The sequence below is a fragment of the Oncorhynchus kisutch genome, linkage group LG24 (genome assembly GCF_002021735.2).
Source record: "Oncorhynchus kisutch isolate 150728-3 linkage group LG24, Okis_V2, whole genome shotgun sequence".
In the NCBI taxonomy this organism is placed as follows: Eukaryota; Metazoa; Chordata; class Actinopteri; order Salmoniformes; family Salmonidae; genus Oncorhynchus; species Oncorhynchus kisutch.
The window spans coordinates 21,630,978-21,657,228 of NC_034197.2; the positions used below are offsets into that span (position 1 = coordinate 21,630,978).

General features: G+C 45.8%; 2 protein-coding genes across 11 annotated transcripts; one reads left to right on the forward strand and one right to left on the reverse strand.

The window, feature by feature from the left end:
- The first annotated feature begins 1,572 nt into the window (after window positions 1-1,572).
- LOC109869546 (protein-L-isoaspartate O-methyltransferase domain-containing protein 2-like) lies at window positions 1,573-8,688 on the forward strand. 8 transcript variants are annotated; one of them, XM_020459756.2, is made up of 7 exons: window positions 1,600-1,792; window positions 1,861-1,891; window positions 2,600-2,915; window positions 3,230-3,332; window positions 3,675-3,846; window positions 6,232-6,355; window positions 6,893-8,688. In XM_020459756.2, the coding sequence occupies exons 3-7, from the start codon at window positions 2,609-2,611 to the stop codon at window positions 7,333-7,335; spliced, it is 1,149 nt and encodes a 382-aa protein (XP_020315345.1). In that variant the 5' UTR covers window positions 1,600-1,792; window positions 1,861-1,891; window positions 2,600-2,608; the 3' UTR covers window positions 7,336-8,688. The 8 variants fall into 8 exon arrangements, with proteins under 8 accessions (XP_020315343.1, XP_020315344.1, XP_020315345.1 ...); XM_020459759.2 differs by having other exon boundaries at window positions 2,609-2,915; XM_020459754.2 differs by having other exon boundaries at window positions 1,573-1,891.
- Window positions 8,689-8,788: 100 nt separating this feature from the next.
- LOC109868933 (polycomb group protein ASXL1) lies at window positions 8,789-25,505 on the reverse strand. 3 transcript variants are annotated; one of them, XM_020458701.2, is made up of 13 exons: window positions 24,730-25,501; window positions 21,414-21,496; window positions 19,319-19,321; window positions 19,041-19,158; window positions 18,730-18,889; window positions 17,934-18,064; window positions 17,636-17,720; window positions 16,604-16,726; window positions 15,721-15,887; window positions 13,904-14,000; window positions 13,391-13,496; window positions 12,262-13,243; window positions 8,789-11,952 (listed from the first exon to the last, which is right to left on the reverse strand). In XM_020458701.2, exons 1-13 carry the CDS (start codon window positions 24,784-24,786, stop codon window positions 9,265-9,267), a joined length of 4,800 nt encoding a protein of 1,599 aa, XP_020314290.1. In that variant the 5' UTR covers window positions 24,787-25,501; the 3' UTR covers window positions 8,789-9,264. The 3 variants fall into 3 exon arrangements, with proteins under 3 accessions (XP_020314290.1, XP_020314291.1, XP_031659402.1); XM_020458702.2 differs by lacking the exon at window positions 16,604-16,726 and having other exon boundaries at window positions 24,730-25,498; XM_031803542.1 differs by lacking the exon at window positions 19,319-19,321 and having other exon boundaries at window positions 8,803-11,952; window positions 24,730-25,505.
- Window positions 25,506-26,251: the final 746 nt, after the last annotated feature.

Genomic DNA, 26,251 nt, shown 5'->3' on the forward strand with positions numbered 1-26,251 from the left:
GAACTGCTGAATTTATCCTGAAATCATGTGAATCACTACAATTTAACACAGATGGAAGCCAATTAACTTGGTGTGTGATTTTGAAGGTGATCGGTTACACCTGAGCTAATTTAGGATTGCTATTACAAGGAGAGTGGAACAGTTATCCAACACAACTATTTAATTGTTAAATTTTTATAGATAAAACTTTTAATTTTTTTTAAATTATTATTATTATATATATTTTTTTTACAAATGTCCAGTTTTTTTCACTACGAAATTCAAATCAAATCAAATTAATTTATAAAGCCCTTCTTACATCAGCTGATGTCTCAAAGTGCTGTACAGAAACCCAGCCTAAAACCCCAAACAGCAAGCAATGCAGGTGTAGAAGCACAGTGGCTAGGAAAAACTCCCTAGAAAGGCCAGAACCTAGGAAGAAACCTAGAGAGGAACCAGGCTATGAGAGGTGGCCAGTCCTCTTCTGGCTGTGCCGGGTGGAGATTATAACAGAACATGGCCAAGATGTTCCAATGTTCATAGACGACCAGCAGGGTCAAATAATAATAATCACAGTGGTTGTCGAGGGTGCAACAGGTCAGCACCTAAGGAGTAAATGTCAGTTGGCTTTTCATAGCCGATCATTCAGAGTATCTCTACCGCTCCTGCTGTTTCTAGAGAGTTGAAAACAGCAGGTCTGGGACAGGTAGCACGTCCGGTGAACAGGTCAGGGTTGCATAGCCGCAGGCTGAATAGTTGAAACTGGAGCATCAGCACGGCCAGGTGGACTGGGGACAGCAAGAAGTCATCAGGCCAGGTCGTCCTGAGGCATTGTCCTAGGGTTCAGGTCCTCCGAGAGAGAGAACGAAAGAGAGAATTAGAGAGAGCATACTTAAATTCACACAGGACACCGGATAAGACAGGAGAAATACTCCAGATATAACAGACTGACCCTAGCCCCCCGACACATAAACTACTGCAGGATAAATACTGGAGGCTGAGACAAGAGGGGTCGGGAGACACTGTGGACACTGTGGTTGTGGGGTAGTATGTGTAGATAAATGTGAAAAACAACTATATGCATTTTAATTCCAGGCTATAATGCAACAAAATATTAACATTTTGACAGGGGTGCAGACTGTCTATAGATAGGCACTGTATCCATATAGGCTTACAATTGTCTTATGCCGCGTTCATATTCTGGTCGGCACTAACAAACTCGAAAATGTCCGAATTGATGATTCGTTGAACGCGACACGTTTATAATTACTATCAGCATGTTGGAAATGTCAGAGTTTCCTAGTACCGAATAGAACATGAACGTGGCAATATTAAAGGCATACATCCATCCCACATACTGCTCTATGTTTCATGTCAAACAAGGCAAATAACTTTAAATGGTTATTACGAAATCGCATTTAAAGCATAGTTTCTATTGGACTAAAATTGCCTCTTTACATCTCGGCCGATGCAAGACGAATATTCCATCGAAGACAACTGACTTGCCTAGTTAAATAAAGGTTACATTAAAAAATAGTTTTCTTTCACAGTGGCGCGTTCCTCTGCCCAGGTGTTGCTGGCGCCTGTCAGATCTTACAATATTACTCCGCCGGGGGTGCTGAGCGCACATTTGGGTGTTACTGCGTGTGACGTTATTGTCAGCTGGTCAATGTTTACATCCATAATAGTGGTGAAATCTATTGAATGTGTATGGGGGGAAACGAGAAGGTAACAACATATACGATTTCAACATCATTTTGAGAAGTACAGTTGACACTATAAAGCAGCGTCGATCAAACGTCACTTCCATAAGGTAAAGACAGCTGCTTCGTATTTCTGTTAGCTCCAACCAGACCATAATTTTTCTTCTCTGCATAGCAGCTCTTCATAGACGACATCAACAGAGACAAAGGTGATACTTTTTTTATGTAGCTCACATTGCGGCTGCAGTTTGTGCACGTCTTGGTTGGTTGTTGATAACAAAGCCTTATCAAACTATTTCAAAAAAGGCATAACAAAACACTATGACGAATGCGTATGAAATGATGACCTAAATGTTGGTTGCAGTAGTTTTGGTGGCAATGAGAATATTTATGTAATACAGACTCTTTTGTTATTCAGTGGCGCAGCTGTATTTTGTGTGTCCGTTGATTGGTGCGAAATATGCCTCTCTACCACCGTCACTAGGATTCTCGTGTACTGTGGCAGTGCCACCGCCCGGCTACTGGTGAAAACACAGGGAAAGGGAACTTAATGAAAGACTTGAACAAAGTGGTTATAAAACAGGCCTGTATTTTGCACACACCTTCAAGACCCTAAAATACTAATTATTTTCTCCAGCTACTGCTTGGCTCTGTTAAATGCAGATGGAAAATAACATTTATTTTTTATAATGTCCCAAGTCAGTGGTTAATCCAAATATAGCAATAAAAAAGTTATTATCTGGAGCCTGAGGTCAGCATTTCAGAAAGTACAGAAGCTGGTACGGATCATTGGGGAGACGAGGGGGATGATGAATCAATTGATCAATATTTGACACCTTTTGTCTGACTCAATCCTAGTTAAACCAACCTGATCTCTCAAGCTTACATTCCGTTTAATCTCTCTCCCTCTCTCTGAGACCGTGAAGATGGGAGGAGCAGTGAGTGCTGGGGAAGACAATGACGAGTTGATTGACAACCTGAAGCAGGCCCAGTACATCCGTTCGGACCTAGTGGAGCAGGCCTTCAGGGCAATCGACCGGGCCGACTACTATCTGGAAGAGTTCCGGGACAGCGCCTACAAGGACCTGGCCTGGAGGCACGGCAACATCCACCTCTCAGCCCCCTGCATCTACTCAGAGGTGATGGAGGCCCTGGACCTCCAGCCTGGCCTTTCCTTCCTCAACCTGGGCAGTGGCACGGGCTACCTCAGCACCATGGTGGGACTCATACTGGGTGAGTCAGGACAAAACAAACCTCACCTGGCCAGGTGAAATATAGGCTGTGTGAAAAAGGATAGACTTGCTCCAGATTCACTAGATATTCTCAAAACTTTGGTGACTTAAATTAGAAAAGTGCTTTGCAATGGAGCAAGAGAGGCTGAGCACAATTCTTGCCATTGAAACTCTCAGCCACTTGTGGTCTCCACTGCTATACACAAGCCTGTGGATGTGCCCTGTTAAGGGAAAGAAAATGGAGAAGTGTAAATTATTGAATGACTCTCCTTGTTGATGGACTGACTCTTTCCTTGTTTCTCATCCTTACTGTAGGTCCATTTGGAGTGAACCATGGTGTGGAGCTGCACCAAGATGTCATTGAGTATGCATACCAGAAACTGGAGTTCTTCATCAAGACCAGCGACAGCTTCGACAGGTAGGGGGGTTTCATGATGAGAGAGCTGGAGAGAAGGTGGTAGAAAGAGAAAGGAGGTCAACAGAGCAGAAGCTCCTATAACTCTGGTATAATGCCATCATGCGCAACCAGTTAAATGTAATTACTCTGTAACAAGCTAGTAAGATAACAGTTATTGTGAGTAGGCTACTCACCACACAGAGTCTCACCACACAAAGTCTGTGTCTTCGGTGTACAGGGCACATTTATTCTGGGTTAGGTGTCGTTGATAAGATTGTCGAGAAAACTCGGGAGTGCTAAAGTTATCCAAGAAACATCCGACTGGAATGGGGGAAACGTGTGTTTCTGTCTGTGTGTGTATAGGTTTGAGTTCTGCGAGCCCTGTTTCGTGATAGGGAACTGTCTGGAGATAGCCCCAGAGAGTGGTCAGTATGACCGGGTGTATTGTGGAGCTGGGGTGCAGCGGGAGCAGGAAGACTACATGAAGAACCTGCTCAAAGTAGGAGGAATCCTAGTGCTGCCATTGGAGGAGAAGGTCAGCATGTGTGCACACCCACAAACTATACCCACAAACTATACAGTGCATTCGGAAAGTCTTCAGACCCCTTGATTTTTTTCCACAGTTTGTTACGTTACCGCCTTGTTCTTAAATGGATTAAACCCCCCCCCCAATATATACACAATACCCCATAAATCCCAAAAATAATAGAGAGACACGTGATCATATACAAATGTAAGCAAGGTTTGAAATGATTATGTCTTAGTCAAACATGATCTGTTTGGGCTTCTTGTGGTCAATTTGCAGTCTACAAATGATTTGTAATTATGTTCCCGACCATCCGCTCCAGAAAGAAATCGTCCCGCGGCTGAATCTAGTTGATGACCCCTGAACTAGAATAAACTCATCTCTTCACCCAGTGCTATTTTTAGAACTTGAATCTATTCTGGTGTCTTGTGGTTTCATCTCCCCTGTCCCTTGCATTCTCTGTTGTAGAGTTTGTGTTGTCTCATCTTTCTTGGTCCTGCTCCTAGAAGTGGTTTTTATACCATTGATACATTTTGACACTTGTTTCCTTTGTGTGTAGCTAATGCTCTGTGCTTCATTTATGACTTGGGTTTAGAGAAAGGTTCCATATAAATGCACTTTTTCCCCCTTCTAATTATAGTGCATTCAGAAAGTATTCAGATCCCTTGACTTTTTCCACATTGTTACATTTTAGCCTTATTCTAAAATGGATAAAATTGTTTCCCCCTTCTCAATCTACACACAACACCCCATATTGGCAAAGCAAAAACAGGTTGTTAGAAATGTTTACAAATGTATAAAAAATTTACTGAAATATCAGATTTACGTAAGTCTTCAGACCCTTTACTCAGTACTGTGTTGAAGCACCTTTGGCAGTGATTACAGCCTTGAGTCTTCTTGGGTATGACTCTACAAGCTTGGCACACCTGTAATTGGGGAGTTTCTCCCATTCTTCTCTGCAGATCCTCTCAAGCTCTGTCAGGTTGCATGGGGAGTGTCGCTACAGAGATATTTTCAGGACTCTCCAGAGATGTTTGATCAGGTTCAAGTCCGGGCTCTGGCTGGGCCACTCAAGGACATTCAGAGACTTATCCCGAAGCCACTCCTGCGTTGTCTTGGCTGTGTGCTTAGGGTCATTGTCCTGTTGGAAGGTGAACCTTTGCCGCAGTTGGAGGTCCTGAGTGCTCTGGAGCACGTTTTCATCAAGGGTCTCTCTGTACTTTTCTCCATTCATCTTTCCATCAATCCTGATTAGTCTTCCAGTCCCTGCCGCTGAAAACATGTGCCTGGTGCCAGGTTTCCTCCAGACATGACACTTGGCATTGAGGCCAAAGAGTTCAATCATGGTTTCATTAGACCAGGGAATGTTGATTCCCATGGTCTGAGAGTCCTTTAGGTGCCGTTTGGCAAACTCTAAGCGGGCCGTCATGTGCCTTTTTACTGAGGAGTGGCTTCCGTCTGGCCACTCTACCATAATGGCCTGATTAGTGGAGTGCTGCAGGGATGGTTGTCATCTGGAAGGTTCTCCCATCTCCTCCACTAAGGAACTCTGGAGGTCTGCCAAAGTGACCATCGGGTTCTTGGTCACCTCCCTGACCAAGGTCCCTCTCCCCCGATTGCGCAGCTCTAGGAAGAGTCATAGTGGTTCTAAACTTCTTCCATTTAATAACGATTGAGACCACTGTATTTTTGGGGACCTTCTATGCTGCAGAAATGTTTTGGTACCCTTCCCCAGATCTGTGCCTCGACACATTCCAGTCTCTGAGCTCTACGGACAATTCCTTCAAACTCATGGCTTGGTTTTACTCTGACATGCACTGTCAACTGTGGAACCTTTTTATATAGACAGGTGTGTGCCTTTCCAAATAATTTTCAATTAATAAAATTTACCACAGGTGGACTCAAATCAAGTTGTAGAAACATCTCAAGGACAATCAATGGAAACAGGGTGCACCTGAGTTCAATTTCGAGTCTCCTAGCAAAGGGTCTAAAAACATATGTATGTATGTAGGTAGGTACTGTAGGTCCTTGAGCTGTTCTTGTCTATTGATGTTCTGTATTGTCATTCTGTATTATGTTTTGTGGAGACTCCAGGAAGAGTAGCTGCTGCTTTTGCAAAAGCTAATGGGGATCCTAATAAAATACCAAATAAGGTGTTTGTTTATTTTTGAGAAATTAGCAAACATTTAGAAAAAACAGTTTTGTTTTGTCATTATGGGCTATTGTGTGTAAGTTGAGACATTTTTATTTATTTAATCCATTTTAGAATAAGGCCGTAACAACATTTGGAAAAGGGAAGGGTTCTGAATGCACTGTAGATGTATTTATTAACCCTGCTTAATACAAACACATTTCAAGTACACATAAACACATCATTGTCCTTCCTCTCCTTAGTTGACCAAGATTACTCGAACAGGCTACAACAGCTGGGAGACCAAAAAGATCATTGCTGTGTCATTTGCCCCACTGGTGTTGCCCAAACACAGAGACAACAGTAAATCTAAAGCAGTGCCTTTACGTAAGTACTGTACGAGCATATCTGTCATATAATTGTCTTTGTAGTAGAGGTAGTTTTTAAAGTGAGCCTTTTGTGTGATGAGGACCCCTATTCGCAAAGCGTCTGAGTAGTGGTGTGCTGATCTAGGATAACATTTGTATTTTAGATTATAAAGAATACAACAGGGGGACCTGATAGGGGAGGGAGAAGCAAGGCACTTAACCCTAATTGCTCCAGGGTCGCTGTTGATAATGGGTGACCCCATGACCCCACTCTCCGAGGGTGTCTCGGGGGAGTAAGGATTTGCAAAAAATAAGAAATATAGGCACCCTCTAAATTATTATTATTCTAGCTCAGCACTCCTACTCTGAGAGGCTTTGTGAATACAGGCCTTGCAGACTCAAGAGACTGGGGAAGGAGGCAGGAGGTGAAAGCAGCTGAACACTGTTGTCTCAAATGCATGTTGGAATAGTTAGAAAATGAGATTGCAGAACTTCCATCACTTACTATGTGGGGAGGGTGAAATGGTTTCATCGTGTGGTGTTTGTGCCTCCCCAGCGACCATGTTTGAGGTGCGGACTCTGCAGGACTTGGCTCGCATTTCTATCCGCCTGACGTTGAAGAAGAAAGTGGCGGGGCCAGGGCCGTTGCCCAGGAGGAGGCTGGCCCACAGCGGGGAGCGGTTCCGACGGAGGCGGGCCCAACACCGTGGCTCCACCCTACTCTCCAACCGCTACGTATTCATGAGCCGCCTCATCCCCGGGCCGATGGACAACAACAACAACCGCTCTGGAACCGACACCGAAGAAGAGCAGGAGGACGAGGAAGTGGAAGAGGGGAACTGCAGGGTTCTAGGAGATCCTGAGGAAGAGGAGGAGGAGAGGAGGGAGGGCGGTGCCCTTCTACATGAGGCTCCAGTGAACCTGCTAAGAGAGAGGATCTTGGGTCTACCGCTCCCTGAGCCTCTGAAGATGTACCTGCTTCACTACAGAGAGAAGTAGGGAGGGACAGGAGACGTGAAGCTGTGCGCCCATTCTTTAACTTGTTCCCATCCCTATGCCCTTGTTGACTCCCCTTTCTGGATTCAGAAGTAATGGATGTGTAAGAAATAGGCTGATAACTCCAGTGGAATGGCTAAAATGAGTTCCTACTATTTTTTATACAGCCTATCTAATAAGTTGCAAGTCAACAGCTGGTGAATTTGAAATCAACCCCTAAAAACTTCATGTTGAAGTGAATATCTAGAATAATTGGATAAGTAGAAGCAATATGGTAATAGCACCATCTCCCCCTCCCCTGACAGCCCAGGTAAGCCTATCCAGAGGTGCCTAGGAGGTAACAGTTGAGTTGGAAAAACAAGGATGGCGAGTTAGGGATTGGAAGCTTACTTAGTCAGCCCCAGAGACATCACCAGCCTCATAGGACTATCCCAACAACTCCTCTGAACACTCAATTCTCATAATCTCACTCAATTCCCTACCTGTGAACTCCATCTACCCATCTTTTGGGGTATCTTCGGTCTTGTGCCTAACCGGGGCACAGTCGTTCTTTGTGCCTAACCGGGGCACAGTCCTTCTTTATTCCCTTTGAATTTTGTAAATGTGATTGTTTGGAAAATTATACTTTTGACTGACCGAACAATTCAGTGGAGCTTTTGAGATGGACTTACAAGTACTAAAAGCCCCAAATGTTGTGAAAATATAAAAAAAATATCTCATTCTGTGTTCATATCTTACTGCATTGAATGTACTTGGTGAAAGCAGGGGATTTGTTGAAGAGGCCATTTCTGTTCAGGCAAATGTCGAGGGCTCCAGGCATTAAAGTATAGTAACACATTTTTGCATACAGTAGGTATAGAAATGAAAGGACCACATTGTCAAACAATATTACCCAAATTCACTCGTTTTGTGAATTCTTTCATCACATCTTTTCAAATAATGGGAGACTGTAGAACACCCTTGGATTAGGGGTAAAAAGTGAATGAGTGTGGAATAGCAATTTACCATTGGGTTCTTAATGCAGAACTGTAGTCAAAGTAGTGAAGAATGTATATATATCCACCTGTGAAGGAATTTAAGTACTAATTGGTCTACATTGGAACTTCAGTGTAATGCTCTTTGATGGTGTTTATAAAATGTTTTGTCTGATGTTCTCAGTACCAAACTTCTCCAGCACTGGCCGGCTCCAAATGTTTGGTTCCGTTCTACAATGTGTCAAGTTGTTCAGCGGAAGTAAAAATTTGTATTTAGAATAAATATCTACGTGTGACGATGTTTGGAAAAGAATTGTAGCGTGACTATCATTAAAATAAATTAAACTATACTGCAAGCAAATTAAAAAGTTGTATTGCTTAAGACCAGACTGCTTGATTAGTTTTGAATATTGTGCTTAGCTGCAGAGTAGTCTTCACTTTGTGTGGGGAAAAAGCAAAAGAAAGCAATTAGAAAAACTATGTAATTTATGCTTGCTTTAATGATTTAAAAAAATATTTATTTGCAAGAAAGACTAGAACAAATTCCCCAGAGAGGAAAACAAAAACAATAACAAAACAGCCACCATTTTCACACTGAACTGATGACAGGTGTCAAGATGAGGTAAATGTTTTTTGGAGAAAAGAAAAAAGGCACAATTTACAAATCAACCGTGCCAAGTAAATTCACATTAATAATTATAATACAAAATAATAATCATAAAGGCATTAGAAAAAATAAGCAACAAAAAATACAGACCGATTGTATAATACAAGGCATCACCCTGCCTGTGTTCCACCCTCTTCCGAGGGTGGAACTTGTCGAAGCCTTAAGTCCCACACCCTTGTTTCTCTCACAAGTCCTGGGTGTGTTAGGTTAGTTAACAGTTTATACATGGAGCAGGTATGCTGAAGGTGGCACACCAAACCACCAACACTGTAGCAACGTCAGAGAAAGCGCCTATCTGACCACCAAGCAGGATACACACAGTTTGGAGGGGCCGATGCAGTCGTCGTGGCAGAAGGCCCCGCAGCCCTGGCACATGATCATGGCCTTGAGGCGGCAGGAGCACTTGAGGGCCACCTCCTCAGCGGCGCTGTCTGCAAACGCCTGGATGCTGAGCGTGGCGCTCTGGCTGGCACTGTGGCGCTGACGCAGCTGTAGGACACCATCGGCGATGCTCCTCGAGAAGCCGCTGCCGTCTACCACAGACACGTTGGCCGTGTAGCTGAAGCCGGGGGCCGACACACCGCTGCCCCCGCCCTGCTTGGGCAGCTTACCGTAGAGCTGGAAAGGGAGGGAGGAGATTGAAGATGAAGAGGGGGAGGTGGAAGAGTATTGAGCTTTGCTTTGCGCCTCCTTCTTAGCCATGCGGGCTAAAGACATCTCCATGTTCAGCAGTCCCTCCATAGCCCCGCCTCCTCCAGTCAGGTAACCGTCCATAGAGTTCACTGCCTCCTTTTTGGTGACCACCACACCTGGCCCACCACCTACCATGGGGCCAGAGGAGGAGGTTTTGGCAAGAGCTTGACAAGAGGGCCGGGAGGAAACCTCGCTCTTCACGTTGAGTGCGGGCGAGAGCTGCTGTTGGTGCAGGGGGTGGGGTTTGGAAGGGTGCCAGTTTATCTTGACAGTGGGGACCACCTCAGAGGGGCAGAGGTCGGGGGTGGCCCGGGGCTGAGCAATGTTGTTGTGGTGCCGCCTCTCTGGAGACTCTCTGATAACGGCCGACTCTTGGGAGTTCCGTCTGGAGGAAGAGGATGAAGAGAGGGATGTGATGACGGGCACGGCCCCGAGGGGCACAGAGCCACCTGGCTGCTGGGACAGGTACTGCTGCATGGCTGTGGCCCGAGAGGAGGCCTCCTCCAGCAGGCAGGCCATGCGGGAGGGCACTGTGCCCAGGGGAGAGGACCCGAAGCTCCGGCTTGCTCCAGGGGAGCCTCCTCGGCCAACAGGGGACTTCTGCTGGTTCTGAGAGGACAACTCAGGGACCAGGGACTCCCCCGTATGGGCCTCTGTGGGGCCCCTGAAGCGAAGGCCCGGAGACCTGGTCTGTTGCTGCCAGTTGAGCTGGGACTGGGGGGCTGGCTGGGGCCCCCCTGGCAGGCGGTTGATCTCTAGCTTGCTGGACGAGTGCGTCTGCGGCAGGACTTTCTCCATTGGGAGGCTGCCTTGAAGCAGCTGGGTGACCAGAGGATTGTTGGCCTCCACTGTGGACACAGGCCGGGCCGAACTAGGGAGCCTCTTGGAGCCAGCGGTGGGGTGCATGGGAGAAGGCTTCAGCCCCAGCCTACAGTTCTCCTCAGCCGAGCCCCGGCTGGACGCTTTGTAGTCATCCATTGGGTCCGTTTTGTGCCCCCTCTGGGTTTGAGAGTGTGGCGCAGCAAGAGTCTGTTGGTCTGGGTGGGGAGTGCATTCAGGCTGCGGCTGCTTTTGGCCTGGCTGTATGAGACTCTGGCTGGGTAGGCCGTTGGGGAAGCAGGGCTGGATGACCGTTTGGCTATGGCCATGGTGGTTGGACACGTGAGTCTGGATGACCGGCTGCTGGATCTGCTGTAGAGGGGGGCTGCAGATCACAGGCTGGCCGTGGGCCTGCTGAGACAACCTTTGGAGGTGCTGGATGTTGCCGTTGCGCTGAGCAGGCAGGCGGTGGCTCCACATGCTCAGGTGGGGCTCTTCCTCCTGGCTCTCATTCTCGCAGTCGGAGGCGGTCTCCGTGGAATCGCTGTGATGCCCTGCTTCGTCCTCTCTGACTGAAGGTGGGAGACGAGGGAGGGAGGCTGTATCTCTCCCCCTCTCCGAGGGCTGCGAATGCTTTTCGCTCTGGCCCTCTCTGGCTGGGGTGGGGGGGTTCTCTTGTGGCCCCACGTGGTGGGAACCATGTTGGATGACACCCCCTCCTCCCCCAGCCAGGGACCTGATCACATCCACTCCCTGGGCCCCGAACCTGGGCAGAGAATCTGGGATGGAGGTGGGCGCCAGGGGACCATTTTTGGTCATTGTCCTGTCACAGTCGTCCCCCTCACCCCGCCCTCTGAGGTGGCTGGACACCGACTCAGGCTCCAGCAGCACTGCCTTGTCCGAGAGTCCGTTGGATGTGCCTTTGATTGGTGGTGGTGTTGTCCCCTCTTCCCCACTCAGCTCCCCTTGTCGCTCCTCCTGGGTGGCTGGGGATGGAGTGGGGGTCTGCGGGGGCTCAGAGAAGGACAGGGAGGGGTTGGAAGAGGTGGACAGGGAGGGGGATGAGGCAGCTGTGTTGGGGGTGGGGGTAGAGGGCTCTAATTTGGACTGCTGTAGTTGTGTTCCAGGCGGATGAGAGCCCGCAGGCGATCCCTGCTCCTCCTCGTCTCCTGCTCCTCCGGGCTCGACGGGTCCTGGGTGCTCTCGCGTTCGTCTTCCACTGCTGCGATCCTGTAGCCCAGCACCAGCCCTGCCCCCGCCCGGCCCTGGTCCGTCCCCAGTGGCTGCAACAGCAGCAGCGGCCTCGCGCTGGGCCCGGGCCTGCTGGGCGCGGGCTTTGATGTCCGCCAGGGTGCGCGCCCCCGTCCCTGAGCGCCGCGAGCCCTCGCCGGGGGGCACGATGCGGGGACAGATCTGGTAGGTTGGCGGCCCTTTGACCCAGGGCGGTTTGATTCGGGAGAGTTGAATCTGGAGGGACACAGACAAGGAGAGCATATCAAACATGGATTTTACAAAGGCCATATAACAGACATTCGCATCCATTGCTTTGCTAAGAATCCCACACCGAAACCCAGTCAATCATCACTAATGATTTACCATCTTCAGAGAAGGAAGTTGGTTTTTGGCAACGTGGTTTGACATTTTTGGTGGAGACAATTCACAATAATCAAACTTACTTTACAGATTGTGGATTCTGGGTTGTCAGAAATTGAGTGCCTGCTACTGCACCACTACAGCCACAATAAAGGGTTACAATTACAAATGGTGACCTCATACCCGGATAGGTGGGACCTTGGGCTCCTCTGCTGTCGGCTGCGGCTTTTCCGTGTGAACCCCGTCAATTGTGGTACGAAAGGACTGACGATCTTCCATTCGCGGCCTCTTTTCGGGGAAACTGCAGAAGGCCTGGGGCTCGTCTGGCCTCCTCTTCTGCTCCTTGGCGGCCTGGGCGGAGGTGGCGATGATGGGGGCGGGGCTGGCTGCAGGGCTGCTCTCCCGGCTGCTGGTGGTTGTGCCCCCCGTGACTGAGGTGACCATGGAGGCACCGTCGTCCAGTGGATCAGCGGTGGCAGCAGCCGTGGAGGAAGAAGAGGACGAGGAGGAAGAATCCAAGCCGGCGGTGAACCCCCCCTGTCTCTCTGAGTTGGAGGAGGGAGATGAGGAAGGGGAGGAGGACGAGGAGGAGGAGGAGGAAGACGAGGAGGAGGGAGAGGAGGTTGAGGCGACGGCAGGTGCAGGCTCTTCAGGGAGCAGGCGGGCGGTGACTTCAGGCTCATCGGAGGCGCTGATAGATACAGGGCTGGGACTGGGGGTCGGGGTGGGCACAGGCATGGTCACAGGCGGGAGCACAGGCACGGGGGAAGGGCAGGGCACGGGCTCTAGGGAGGCACACTGGGCCGGATCCTCCAGTTCACAGTCGGCCTGTAACACCACCTCTCCTCCCTGCACCGTGGTGGCCTCTGGGACGGGCAAGGGGACAGAGGCAACAGAAGCTGCATCTAAAGTGAGCGTGCCTTCCAGCTGCTTGGAGGACTGCAGGGTAGGGGAGTTGGTCTTACAGAGGGTGCGTTGCGCCCTGCGTCTCAAGTCTGCCCGCGTTCGCCGTCTCATCCTGCCATCACGCCTCCGCCTGCCCACATTGCGGCGCTTGGGCGTTCCCGCCGCCACCAAGGCCACCTTGCTGTCCAGAACGCTGGTGGCAGCATCGGCCGCTTCGCTCATTGTCAACTTCAGAGACTCTTCTCGGGTCAGGCCAGACCTGCAGCAAAAGAACATTAGTATAAAGAGTATATACACTGTTATACAGTGGAAATAATCAAGTCAATTTGCAAATGGTCCATGGAATAAAAGGCAGCTTAAAAAAATAACAGCCGATGTTGTGGCTGTGGATGTTCAGAAGACTTACTTTTGACCGTGGTACTCCTCAAAGAACTTCTCCTTCCATGCCTCCACTTTCTTCTCTTTCTCCATCTCCTGGCGGAATCGCACCTGCATCTCATGGGTGAACTCCCCTGAGCAGGTCAAACAATATTAGATTAACATATAGATAACTGGCTATAGTTATATATATATATATATATATATATATATATATATATATAATAACTTCATGTTTTGACTGATTCTGTTTCCCCTGGTATTTGCATGGTATTTAAGTAGGAAGCTATGTGATAGCATCAATGGGTACTTTCTGATACTGAATACCCAAGAGACAGTAATTCATGGGTTATTATTGTACACCCTGTTATTTCTAGAAAAATACCTGGCAATTTCTGTCGAGGAAAATGAATTGCTAGCGAATTAACTCCTGAAAGGAAAGAGTTCCCCACCTGTGTAGCTAGTCACTAACCCCTAGTCACGTGTTATCAGTGGGCCTTTATACCAACCATAGTATATAATTAAGTAAGTAGGTACTAACCCTCAGCAAGCCTTTCCTTCCAGCTCTGGGAGGCGTGAGTGAAGAATTCATTGTTGAGAGCCGAGTTACTGAGGCGAGCCAGACCATCAGGTCCAACCTGGAGAAGGAAGACAGGACATACTGGGTTACATTCACAGACAATATGGCACAGAAATGATGACACATTATGGGCTGGACTAAAAAGGCACACTCCAATGGAGAATCTCCATTGATAAATCTTTTTAGTCCAGGGAAAGGTTTAACCTGGGTCCGGGAATCTGTCCTCGAGTTATACAGTGCAAGTAGGAAGTTTACATACACTTAGACTGGAGTCATTGAAACTTATTTTTCAACCACTCCACAAATTTCTTGTTAACAAAGTATAGTATTGGCAAGTCAGTTAGGACATCTTTGTGCATGACACAAGTAATGTTTACAGAGATTATTTCACTTATAATTCACTGTAATACAGTCAACACTCAGTTGACTGTGCCTTTAAACAGTTTGGAAAATTCTAGAAAATGTCATGGCTTTACAAGCTTCTGATAGGTTAATTGACATAATTCGAGTCAATTGGAGGTGTACCTGTGGATGTAGTTCAAGGCCTACCTTCAAACTCAGTACCTCTTTGCTTGACATCATGGGAAAAGCAAAAGAAATCAGGCAAGTCCTCAGAAAAAAAATTGTAGACCTCCACAAGTCTGGTTCATCCTTGGGAGCAATTTCCAAACGCCTGAAGGTACCACGTTCATCTGTACAAACAATAGTACGCAAGTATAAACACCATGGGACCACGCAGCCGTCATACAGCTCAGGAAGGAGACGCGTTCTGTCTCCTCGAGATGAACGTACTTTGGTGCGAAAAGTGCAAATCAACCCCAGAACAGCAGCAAAAGACCTTGTGAAGATGCTGGAGGAAACAGGTACAAAAGTATCTACATCCACAGTAAAAATGAGTCCTATATTGATATAACCTGAAAGGCCGCTCAGCAAGGAAGAAACCACTGCTCCAAAACCGCCATAAAAAAGCCAGACTGCGGTTTGCAACTGCACATGGGGACAAAGATCGTACTTTTTGGAGAAATGTCCTCTGGTCTGATGAAATAGAACTGTTTGGCCATAATGACCATTGTTATGTTTGGAGGAAAAAGGGGGGTGATTGCAAGCCGAAGAACACCATCCCAACCAGCAAGGGGCGAGCAGCATCATGTTGTGGTGCTTTGCTGCAGGAGGGACTGGTGCACTTCAAAATAGATGGCATCGTGAGGGAGGAAAATTACGTGGATCAGTCAGGAAGTTAGAGCTTGGTTGCAAATGGGTCTTCCAAATAGACAATGACCCCAAGCATACTTCCAAAGTTGTGGCAAAATGGCTTAAGGACAAAAATTTGTGGGCAGAACTGAAAAGGCATGTGCAAGCAAGGAGGCCTACAAACCTGACTCAGTTACACCAGCTGTGTCAGGAGGAATGGGCCAAAATTCACCTAACTTGTTGTGGGAAGCTTGTGGAAGGCTACCCGAAACATTTGACCCAAGTTAAACAATTTAAAAGGCAATGCTACTAAATATTAAGTGTGTATGTAAAATTCTGACCCACTGAGAATGTGATGAAAGAAATAAAAGTTGAAATAAAATCACTCTACTATTATTCTGACATTTCACATTCTTAACATAAAGTGGTGATCCTAATTGACCTAAAACAGGGAATTTTTACTAGGATTAAATGTCAGGAATTGTGAAAAACTGGAGTTTAAATGTATTTGGTTAAGGTGTATGTAAACTTCCGACTTCAACTGTAAATGATGACTAGGATTATAAATTATGAGCAAGCTCCCTCACCTGACGGTCAACCTCGGGGAGGAGCTGCAGGAGTTGCTGTTGGGAGTGGGCTGGGAAGGCAGAGAAGGTACGCATGTTGATGAGAGCCCTGATGTTGGTGTTGACCAGGATAGAGCCAGGTGTTTCAAAGTCCACCTCCACCCCGCCTCGGCTCCTCTTCATGGGCCCTGCAGGCATACACAACCACAGGCCCGCAAGTGGCTAATGCTATCCAATGGATATGGTTTAAAACTAATTCATTCAACTAACAGCAAGCACAGCATGGCCGTTCCATTGCAAGCCAACAACTCCAGTTAAGATCCATCAACACAGTCATTCAGGCGTTTAGTTTAGCAGCCAACACAATCACAACAGCTATCAGTCAGTGAGCGGTTAAGTATGTCCTGGCCGGGTAGCCAGTGTTGGGATAGCTAGCCGACCCTGGCATTCAGTTAGAAACCTGCAAAGCACTGCTGTTCAGTTAGCATTAGTGACCAATGCAACCCTGACAATGATAGCGACCAGCGTACTGTTGGTTAGCTACCAAATCACCCTGTCAGTCTGGGATTGACCCAAAGTCCAGGTTTGACGCTTATTCGTAGACAGCTGGCCTGTGTAGAAACTGAGACATACATCTAATAGTTCTACAGATTGTGTACTATGTCCAGATTATGTTCTTTGACCTCTTCATTTGTGACAGCTAAATTCATAAGATATACAGATTTGTCAAGTTGTTTACAGTTCAGGTTCCATCAGGTATATCTCTTTGCCAAAGGTGTCCTGAACAATGATGAAAATAAACTGGGTTACAACTGGGAGAGTGAGGGGTTGGTGTTTTAGGGTTTACTGGAGGGAGGTTGGTTGGGTTGGTGGGTTTTATTATACCCGGGTGTAACCCCTGTACCTGAGTGGTAGCCACGCAAGCTCTTGAAGTGCTGGGGGCGTTTCCAGCTAGCCAGCTCGGGGCGGGCACGAAGCGTGGGGCCTGGACCCCCCCTAGAGTCTTCCCTGCGCCTCCCCGCTGCTCCTGAGGGGGAGAGGTGGGGGGAGGGGGAGCCTGGTGAGACACTCCGGTCACGTGGTTGAGGGGGGACTTACGAGCGGGAAGGCGGGGGTGGGCAGGTCAGGCAGACAAGCCAAAAGGGGAGGCAGCAGAGCCCATAGCACGGGTTGGGTGGGGATTGGGACAGGTGAGCAATACAGACAAAGCAAAGGGAGCAGTTACCCAGTCCCACATTAACACAGAGAGAGGAGAGTGGGGGGTAGGGTGGAGCAGAAATCTCAGATAGAGCTCCCCCACCTTATAGATAGCAATTGGGTTTACTGGGCAGCTAAATGTAAGGCGGGAGGGAAGGACTGATATGAGACTGGAATTTCCAGGTGCACATAAAAAGAAGCAGGGAGGACAGAAGTTGCACTCAGACAATGAGTGGCTAGTAGGGTTATTCTGCACGCAGAGACTGACAGACAATCAGCCACAAGAGGGGAGGGTTTCAGGGGATCCTCAGAATGAGAAAGACTCTGGGTGCACGAGGAGCACAGTCAAAACTGCACACAGGTCACATTTCAGTCAACACGACACCTGCAGGAACACTAGCCATTCCTACACTTTCTTCCCATAGATAGCACTAAAACTGTTTTTTAGGCCACTCATGTTTTTGTTACCCAGAGCTTACTGAGAAACTTGAAGAGGTTACAGTCTAAGAATGCTGCTGCAAAAGTAAATAGGCAACACATAAATAAAAAGACTGGCAAAGCAGTAGAGGCCCATGCTGGGTGAGAAATGGTCCAAGCCCACTGTAGGAATATGACTCAGAGGTGTCTGTGTGTAATGCTACAAATTCCGCAACATTTTTTTTGCCCAGGAAGAGGTTGTGTGTGGGCATAGCGAGATGAGGTTAGGGTAGCAAAGGGGTTAGCAGAGAGAAGTGCTCACCTGATGGGACGTGTTCACCATTGACCTTGAGTGGAGTGAGGACCACTCGCGGCATCATCACAGCCTTCTTCCTCTGTCTGCTCGACTGCAGCGAAGGAGAAACGGACATGGTGAGAGGTAATAGAATGCTAAGGTTATCACTAAGCCAGACAAAGGCGATCTGCAATCATTTCCTATGCATGTAGTACTCATAAAAACCTCTTGACTCGACCTACGCACACTATGCACAACCACCTATAATATCCCTATTGAGCAACAGTACACATAGACAGCCCAGGTTGAGGGGGGTAAAGTGTACCTGTCTGGATCGACTTAGTCGGGTCTGTGCCTGGGCCTCAGAGCGCACCTGTCCAGAGACTCCAGATCTACTCAGCCTGGTCTGGGGCTCTGTGGAGCATGAGGCACTGGACGAGCTCTCATCTATGGACGCTGTGAGGGGTAGAGGGGGATATAGTCAGACACCAAATGGTTCTCTTTACTGGGTTCCAAATGGTTTAGTCGATGATAAATGGTCCATGGACCACTAACACTGACAATAAGGTTTTTCACACTGCACATGTTTTGGTTTCCGTTATCACAATTGGTGGGGTTTATCATCTAGCACTTTTCAGATAAACAGGAGCTCACCCAAATAAAATGTTTCTTAAAAAAATAAAATAAAAAAAGATTTATGCCATGGGTTGGCTGTTTCATGTGCACCCGTAACCACAGCAACAATCACATCCTAAAAATAAGAAAAAATATCTCTGGTTTGCAGTTGTTTAAAAACACTTCAATTTATTCTATCATAGGCATGCTCTTTCCACCTTTATCACGACACATATTCCTGTGTTGTTTTCAAAGTGCCTTTGAACAGGGCAGTCAGAGAGATTTAATAGTGATGTGTTAGATGTGTGTGCTTAATAAAGACCAGTGATGTAGTGGAATAAACAAACAGTGGATAAACTGTAAAAAGGAGGTTGATAAGATGGGCGGAGAGTAATGTAAACTTCAACAATGTTAATTTACAGTGGAAGTAAACACCAAATAAAAAGGGCAATTACTCTCCACTAAATGATCACTGATGAAAGCATGTGGTGAGCACAAACACACACCATCGTTCTCTCCACTGGCTGCAACTGTTTCCATGGAGTCACAGCTCTCTTGCTCCGCACCTTCCGTTGGCCCTGCTGTTGCTGTGTTAGCAGTAGCTAGTGTGCTGGCTTCGGCTGTCTCCGCCTCCTTCGAACTCTTGGTCCACTGCAGAGCGTTCTTCTGCAGACGGACAGTCAGAAGAGAGATTGCTATCACAAACATACATGTGTGTGTATTCCAGATATGGGTTTGTATGAGGTTTATTAGGGGTAGGGATTAGAGGTACGTGCGTGTTTGAGATATGGGTGTGTGGATTGGGCTGGTTCCATACCTTCAAGGTAAACAGACTCATCCTGCCAGGAAGCTTAAAGAAGATGCTGTTTTTTACTCTGTCCCCCCTCACCTGGGAATGCAGCATGGTCACCAGACAGGCCAGAGGGGCTGTGCCACTGGTGGACAGAGAGAGAGAGAGAGAGAGAGACAGGGTGGGGTGATGGAGAAAGAGTGGGGAGAAGATGACTGTGAGAAGCAGAACAATACCTATGGTATGCAAAGAGACAGCTAAACATAAAATGGAAATATTGTCCCTTTGTTCTTGTGCCATCTTACCTTCTGATTTTGTTGAGCATATTGTGGATCAGGCCAGGTAGAGATCATGGAAGAATTGTGAAAAATGTGAGTCAAAGTTTAAACATTCCTTTCTCAAGGATATTCTCGTAACATATTATTTTACATAAAACATGAGCAATTCCATTCTTGGTTTTGTTGCTGGTATACATGACCATAAAGATGGGCTTTAAAGGTATAATGGGAGATTCTGGCATTTAAGCCCTTGTTCTACAGTTGAAGTTGGAAGTTTACATAAACTGAGTTTAAATGTATTTGGTTGAAGTGTTTCAATTCCTGACCTTTTTATTTATTTATTATTTTACCTTTATTTAACCAGGTAGGCAAGTTGAGAACAAGTTCTCATTTACAATTGCGACCTGGCCAAGATAAAGCATACCTTTATCGCTAGTAAAAATTCCCTGTCTTAGGTCAGTTAGGATCACCACTTTATTTTAAGAATGTGAAATCAGAATAATAGGAGAATGATTTATTTCAACTTGTATTACTTTCATCACATTCTCAGTGGGTCAGAAGTTTACATACACTCAATTAGTATTTGGTAGCATTGCCTTTACATTGTTTAACTTGGGTCAAACATTTTAGGTAGCCTTCCACAAGCTTCCCACAATAAGTTGGGTGAATTTTGGCCCATTCCTCCTTACAGAACTGGTGTAACTGAGTCAGGTTTGTAGGCCTACTTGCTCATTCACTTTTTCAGTTCTGCCCACAAATTGTCTATGGGATTGAGTTCAGGGCATTATGATGGCCGTTCCAATATCTTGTCTTTGTTGTCCTTAGACCATTTTGTCACAACTTTGGAAGTATGCTTGGGGTCATTGTCCATTCGGAAGGCCCATTTGGAAGACCCCCGATTTAACTTCCTGAATGATGTCTTGAGATGTTGCTTCAATATATCCACAAAATGTTCCTCCCTCATGATGCCATCTATTTTGTGAAGTGCACCAGTCCCTCCTGCAGCAAAGCACCCCCAAAACATGATGCTGCCACCCACGTGCTTCACGGTTGAGATGGTGTTCTTCGGCTTGCAAGCATGCCCCTTTTTCCTCCAAACATAATATGGTCATTATGGGCAAACAGTTCTATTTTTATTTCATCAGACCAGAGGGCATTTCTCCAAAAAGTATGATCTTTGTCCCCATGTGCAGTTGCAAACCGTAGTCTGGCTTTTTTTAATGGCGGTTTTGGAGCAGTGGCTTCTTCCTTGCTGAGTGGCCTTTCAGGTTGTGTCGATATAGGACTCGTTTTACTGTGGATATAGATACTTTTGTACCCGTTTCCTCCAGCATCTTCACAAGGTCCTTTGCTGTTGTTCTGGGATTGATTTGCACTTTTCACACCAAAATACGTTCATCTCGAGGAGACAGAACGAGTCTCCTTCCTGACCTGTATGACGGCTGCGTGGTCCCATGGTGTTTATACTTGCGTACTATTGTTTGTACAGATGAACGTGGTACCTTCATGCGTTTGGAAATTGCTCCCAAGAATGAACTACACTTGTGGAGATCAGCTCTTGGCTGATTTCTTTTGATTTTCCAATGATGTCAAGCAAAGAGACATCGAGTTTGAAGGTAGGCCTTGAAATACATCCACAGGTACACCTCCAATTGACTCAAATTATGTCAATTAGCCTATCAGAAGCTTCTAAATCCACAACATAATTTTCTAGAATTTTCCAAGCTGTTAAAATAGATGTCCTAACCTACTTGCCGAAACTACAGTTTGTTAACAAGAAATTTATGTAGTGGTTGAAAAACGAGTTTTAATGACTCCAACCCAAGTGTATATAAACTTCCGACTTCAACCGTACTTACCCAGAATCAGATGAAATTGTGGATACCATTTGTATGTCTCTGCGTGCAGTATGCTACTGTAGCACTGCTATTGTACCTGTAGACTTCCAGTCATTGCGCTAACACAATTTAGCAGTAGTTTTGCAAGCCAATGCTAACTTCCTTCATACTGCCCGCAGAGACATAAAATGGCAGTTCATCTGACTCTGGTAAGTGGTAGAACAAGGGCTTAAATGCCAGAATATAACCCTTCCATTAAATGTGTGTGTGTGGTGGTTGTTTACCTCATTTCCTTGAGCCCCTTGGTCTGAATAACATGCAGGATCTGCTTGGGCGTCATGGGGGCATCAGAGAAGTTCTCTAGAACCTGGAAAAATTACAGTCAGTCATGAACATGTTATAGCCCATACAGATACAATTTAAGATATACCTACAACTATACCATACATCCAGTAAGTGAATACAGCAGCTTCAGAAATATCTGGTGAAAAAAGGCAACAAAATGTGAATTCCATACCTTATGAATGGAAGATTCACAAAAGGCAGTGTATTAAACTTAGCGTCCATTTATTAAAATGTTTCAAAACGCCTGAGTTAACCACTCAAGCTTCGTCAGCAGAAAGCATGTGGCTTTAATATCCACTAAGACAGTGAAATAGCACAACACAATACACCCACAACTAGGCCTATCCCTCTAGGAGAACCAATTCATATAAACATACTATAACAATTTAAATAAGTGATAAAAAAAATAGGTGGATAAATGCTGATTGCCAGGTGTGGTGAAAGTAATGCTCACTATACTTTCAAAGCATTTTTACGCAAAAGGTGGGTAAACACACACGCAAAATAAAAAGGTGTAAACAATGTTTATCCTCCACTACACCACTAATTCTAATAAAGTGACATCACTACATAGCCGAGCAGCATTTGTGGTTTTAAGTGCCACCTCCACTCCCTTAAAAATACAGTGAATTATTGATTAATTTCCATTAATAAGACCAGAGATAGGTGCTTGAGGTTGTGCGATCAATCCAGAGCCTCTCAGTGTGTCGTCATGACAGGATGCATGAGAAGGAACAACACATACAGACTGGGTAGTAGAGCGCTCCTTCAAATTAACCCAAGGACACGAGTGCAGGAAATTGGAAGAAGAGGAAAGGGTATTTTGGTCAGGGAGACCAGAAGACAAAGCCGACTCCAAGCACACAACACAAGCACACACTAAAGATGCACATCACAATAGAGCAACAGTATGCACCATGATTCGGTGAGGCGTTGATTACAGAATACCAAGACATGTGGCATTCAATGTAACAATTATGTTGTCCTTGTCCCTGCAGAAAAAGGAAACCGAAAACAGTCTAAGGAACTCAAAAGGCCAGATGGTGGATAAGTTAGACCTATCAGGCTTCTCTGCAATCTGTGGAGAAAAGAACCTGCCCAGTCATGCATGGAGAAAACCCATCACACACCACTACCAAACTCCTGATTAATGCCAAGGCAGATAGATTATTTTGACTTACTGAAGATAGGCCTATATGAAAATGATAAACTAGCCTACACAGACGGTGCTTATGGTTGTCTAGGCAACATGACATTGTTGGTAATAGTATGAAAAGTGTCTTGAAGGTTCTCCTTTTTTGTATGTGGTGTTATGCAACCCTAAATGGATTTGTTCCATATGGTGGTGTGGGTGCAGTTGAAGCGTGTTCCTCTATCTCGTAGAAGATACAATTTCACACCGGCCCATCCCATTTATCTGAATGTGTGAGCGTGCAAACTAGGTATGCGTGTTTCTCACTGGCGGTTCTCAAAACACACTTGAAAGTCTATTTTTGTTTACATCTCTTATCACTAAATCGGTCTGTTATTCCTGTATGCCCCAGAGAATAATGAGTAGCTAGCATGGCCTAGCACAAGTTTTGGAACACACTGGACTCACCTCAGCCTATGAATATTGTTTAGGCTCCCCAAAAGCTAGCCTAGCCAAAACATTTGCACCACAAGGATCTGCAGTGACATATGGGCTTCGGTTATAAATACATGCATTCCCCACACAGTGAAAACCAAAAATGGCACTGAGCTATGTAGCGCTGCCGTGGCGTGCAAGGATGCTGATAGGCAGGGAACAGAAAATTAGGGTCTGGCAAGAGAATAGAGCCCCACCCTAAGATGTAAGTAACTTCCACACCCATATTAGAAAGGAGAAATTTGCCGAAGTTGAGATATAATGCATCTGCAGTATGCATGCACAATACAAAACATGGTAGGCTTTATAGCTATGTGTACTGAATAAAATGTGTCATTAACTGCATCCAGTTCTAAATCCTCAAGAAACACCAATGATACTGCTATGCAACACAGCCTCATCTGGCAGTTGAGTCGCAGAAGAGGGGTCTGCTTACCATTTAAAATCAATGGACTGTTGCCGAATGCAGACCGTTTACAGCAGTAAATGGGCACTATGTGTAAGGGTTCTGCAATAACTACACGATGTAGGTGCCTGATTATCCTACTCAACATCAAGACACAGCTCTGACTGGCAACCTCATGACATTCCCAATAGTATATCCCTTTTACACACAATTTTAATCCAAGTACTCTCTGATACAATATACATAATTTAATCTACCTCATATAGTAGACCTGTATATTTAGACCACTCTACAAAGCATAGAGAATAGGGTGTCTGTCTTGTTGCAGAAGAAACCATAATGGAAAACTGAATTACAATAAAATGTTGCAATGGTCATTGAAGAAAGCCAAAAGAGGACTTGCATTACACAAGAACACAGACATGATTTGTATACCATTGGGTAGTAACGTTAGCTGGAAGCCTACAAGAAACTTCTTAGCTGTCTTATTTGTCAATATGGCTAAATAAAAACTTTACATGCATACACCAGCTTAGTTATCCAATAACCATTATGATAGCTACATAAAGACAACTGTATCCAACTTTGAATGGTTGTAGCTAGCTACCACCTAGATAACATTAGCTAAGGCTTGGGGTGGTATTCCCCTGACCCTTGCTCTGACCATAAGCAGAGGGACCTGTCTAAATGTGTTAAAATATGAGCAGATAGTGAAATTAACGTTAGCTTGAGTGGATAACTCTGAAATAGTTATTTGTTTACATGTTCAGTGAATGGTGGTACCACTGGTAGTCTGGCTAATTTACCAATACAGTGGGTTATGCTAACTCGCTAGCTAGCAAACAAAGGGTCAAACTGGAAGGCAGACGTACCCGTATGTTAGCTATGCTCCTGTCAACAATGAGCGTTAGCTTAGATAAAACCAGAGCCATCTAAATACACGACTCTAGCTACAACCACACTTGGAATGACTAACGTTAATCATATGAATAATAAGAGCATTTCGTTATCAGGGGCTCAGTGCATTTACTAATTTCACTGTTAACATGCTGGCGATTTAGCTAAATTAATTTAGGAGATTAACCGAGCACTCCCTGCTAGCTAACGTGCAGTGCAAACCAGACAGCCCAGGCTCCGACTAATATGTGTTTGGTTGCTGAGTGTTCCTCTTCCCTGTCAGTACATTAGCTAGCTACTATATTACAACTAAAGATAGTATTACCATGCGAGCCGCCTCAGCCCACGTGCGTTCCTTCTTTCTCTTCTGTTTGTCCTTCATTTCCTCCCCTCTAGTAGCTAGCAGTTATCGGTTGCGCCTCCAGCAGCAGCTAGCTTTTTAGCAAGCTAAATACGGTCGGTGGATCAAGAAACCCCGAACTAGCAAGCTAACGTTAGCTGAACTGTTTCTCTCCGTTTCGCTAGCCTTCCCACCACGTAGTTGCTAGTTCTCTCACTCGTCTGGTGCTCGGTAGGCACGCCTCTTGTTGAGCTAATTCATTTAGCTATATAAATTATTGTTGTTCTACGCTAGTGCACAGTAACGCGCCTAAAGGCTAGTAAGACGCTAGCTAGCTAATAAACACATACGGGGGGCGCCTCTCGTCTTGAAGCTACTACCACAGTTTCTAACCTAGAGGGCCCAACATCGCGATACTTCCCAAGATTCACTCCGTGGACTCAACGGACCAGACTGGGGTTTGAGAAGTGGACGATTCTTCCTTAAATTGTTAATTTTCTCGATTTCTGAAGGCACAACTTTAGATTCGAGCCAATGTCTTAAGTCGCTGATTGTGTTATAATTCCAACTTCAAACTGACACGTTTTAATTTTCGTCAAAAATGACTTTATATCGATGGACCGTTGGACCTGATGACGTGTTTCTGCGCATGAGCTTAGCTAGCGTCGCAATCTAAACCATATTGTTGTATTAATAGTGGTTCACGGCGAAGCTATTGCTTATCTCTCCTGTATTCTTTTCTTTTCTTGACATGGTCGAATAATTCAAGCATAAATGTGTAACTTTTTCTAAATTGGCACAAAGTAACTGGCACAGAGTAATTTGGTAAAAAGTAATGTCACAGATTGGCCTACAGGTGGTGCTGTTATAAGCAGTCTCACTTAACACACTCCAGCACAGTAGGTGGCGGCATGCAGACTAAACATTTGTTTGCTGACCGACATATTGAATGAAGAAGTCTCACTGAAACCGAAGATAGAACAAACAGCCAGATGTTTCACTGTAAATCTGAAGCATCCAGTTGGCGTTTCCATTCACCACCAAATCTGGTGATGAGAGGAAGCCCAGTGGCCTGCATTGGAGAAGATGGCGCCAGATGGATTTTGGCCGACATTCTGCAAATGTTCTCATCGATGAAACATTTGATCTCAATACAGTTTTCTATTCCCAAAACTAGAATATGCAACGAACAGAGTGGACTACGTTTTGTAGACTTTACCCTTTGACAACGTTTTTTTTAAATGGCATTGTCTAGAAGAAGTGCACAAGCGAATTGAGTTATTGCACAGGAGCACTTCACAGACTAGGCTTCCCTCACGAAATATGCAAATACATGCGAGAACGCGCAAATCGGATCTCGCTTGCTCGTGCTTGGCTCTGCCTACCTCCTTGCCCACTATGATTAATTTGCTCGCATCGAAAAAATAGGCAGTTGTCTATCTTGGCTTAACCCAGATAGAACAAGGGTTAAGTGCTATACAGTTTTCTGTTCACAAAACTACAATCT

Coding starts and splice junctions, on each gene's coding strand:
- LOC109869546 (XM_020459754.2), top strand. CDS start 2,609: ATGGGAGGAGCAGTGAGTGCTGGGGAAGACAATGACGAGTTGATTGAC. Junction 2,916..3,229: donor CATGGTGGGACTCATACTGG/GTGAGTCAGGAC, acceptor TCCTTACTGTAG/GTCCATTTGGAGTGAACCAT. Junction 3,333..3,674: donor ACCAGCGACAGCTTCGACAG/GTAGGGGGGTTT, acceptor GTGTGTGTATAG/GTTTGAGTTCTGCGAGCCCT.
- LOC109868933 (XM_020458701.2), bottom strand. CDS start 24,786: ATGAAGGACAAACAGAAGAGAAAGAAGGAACGCACGTGGGCTGAGGCG. Junction 16,727..17,635: donor TGGTGAACACGTCCCATCAG/GTGAGCACTTCT, acceptor TCTCCCCCTCAG/GAGCAGCGGGGAGGCGCAGG. Junction 13,497..13,903: donor GAAGGAAAGGCTTGCTGAGG/GTTAGTACCTAC, acceptor TGACCTGCTCAG/GGGAGTTCACCCATGAGATG.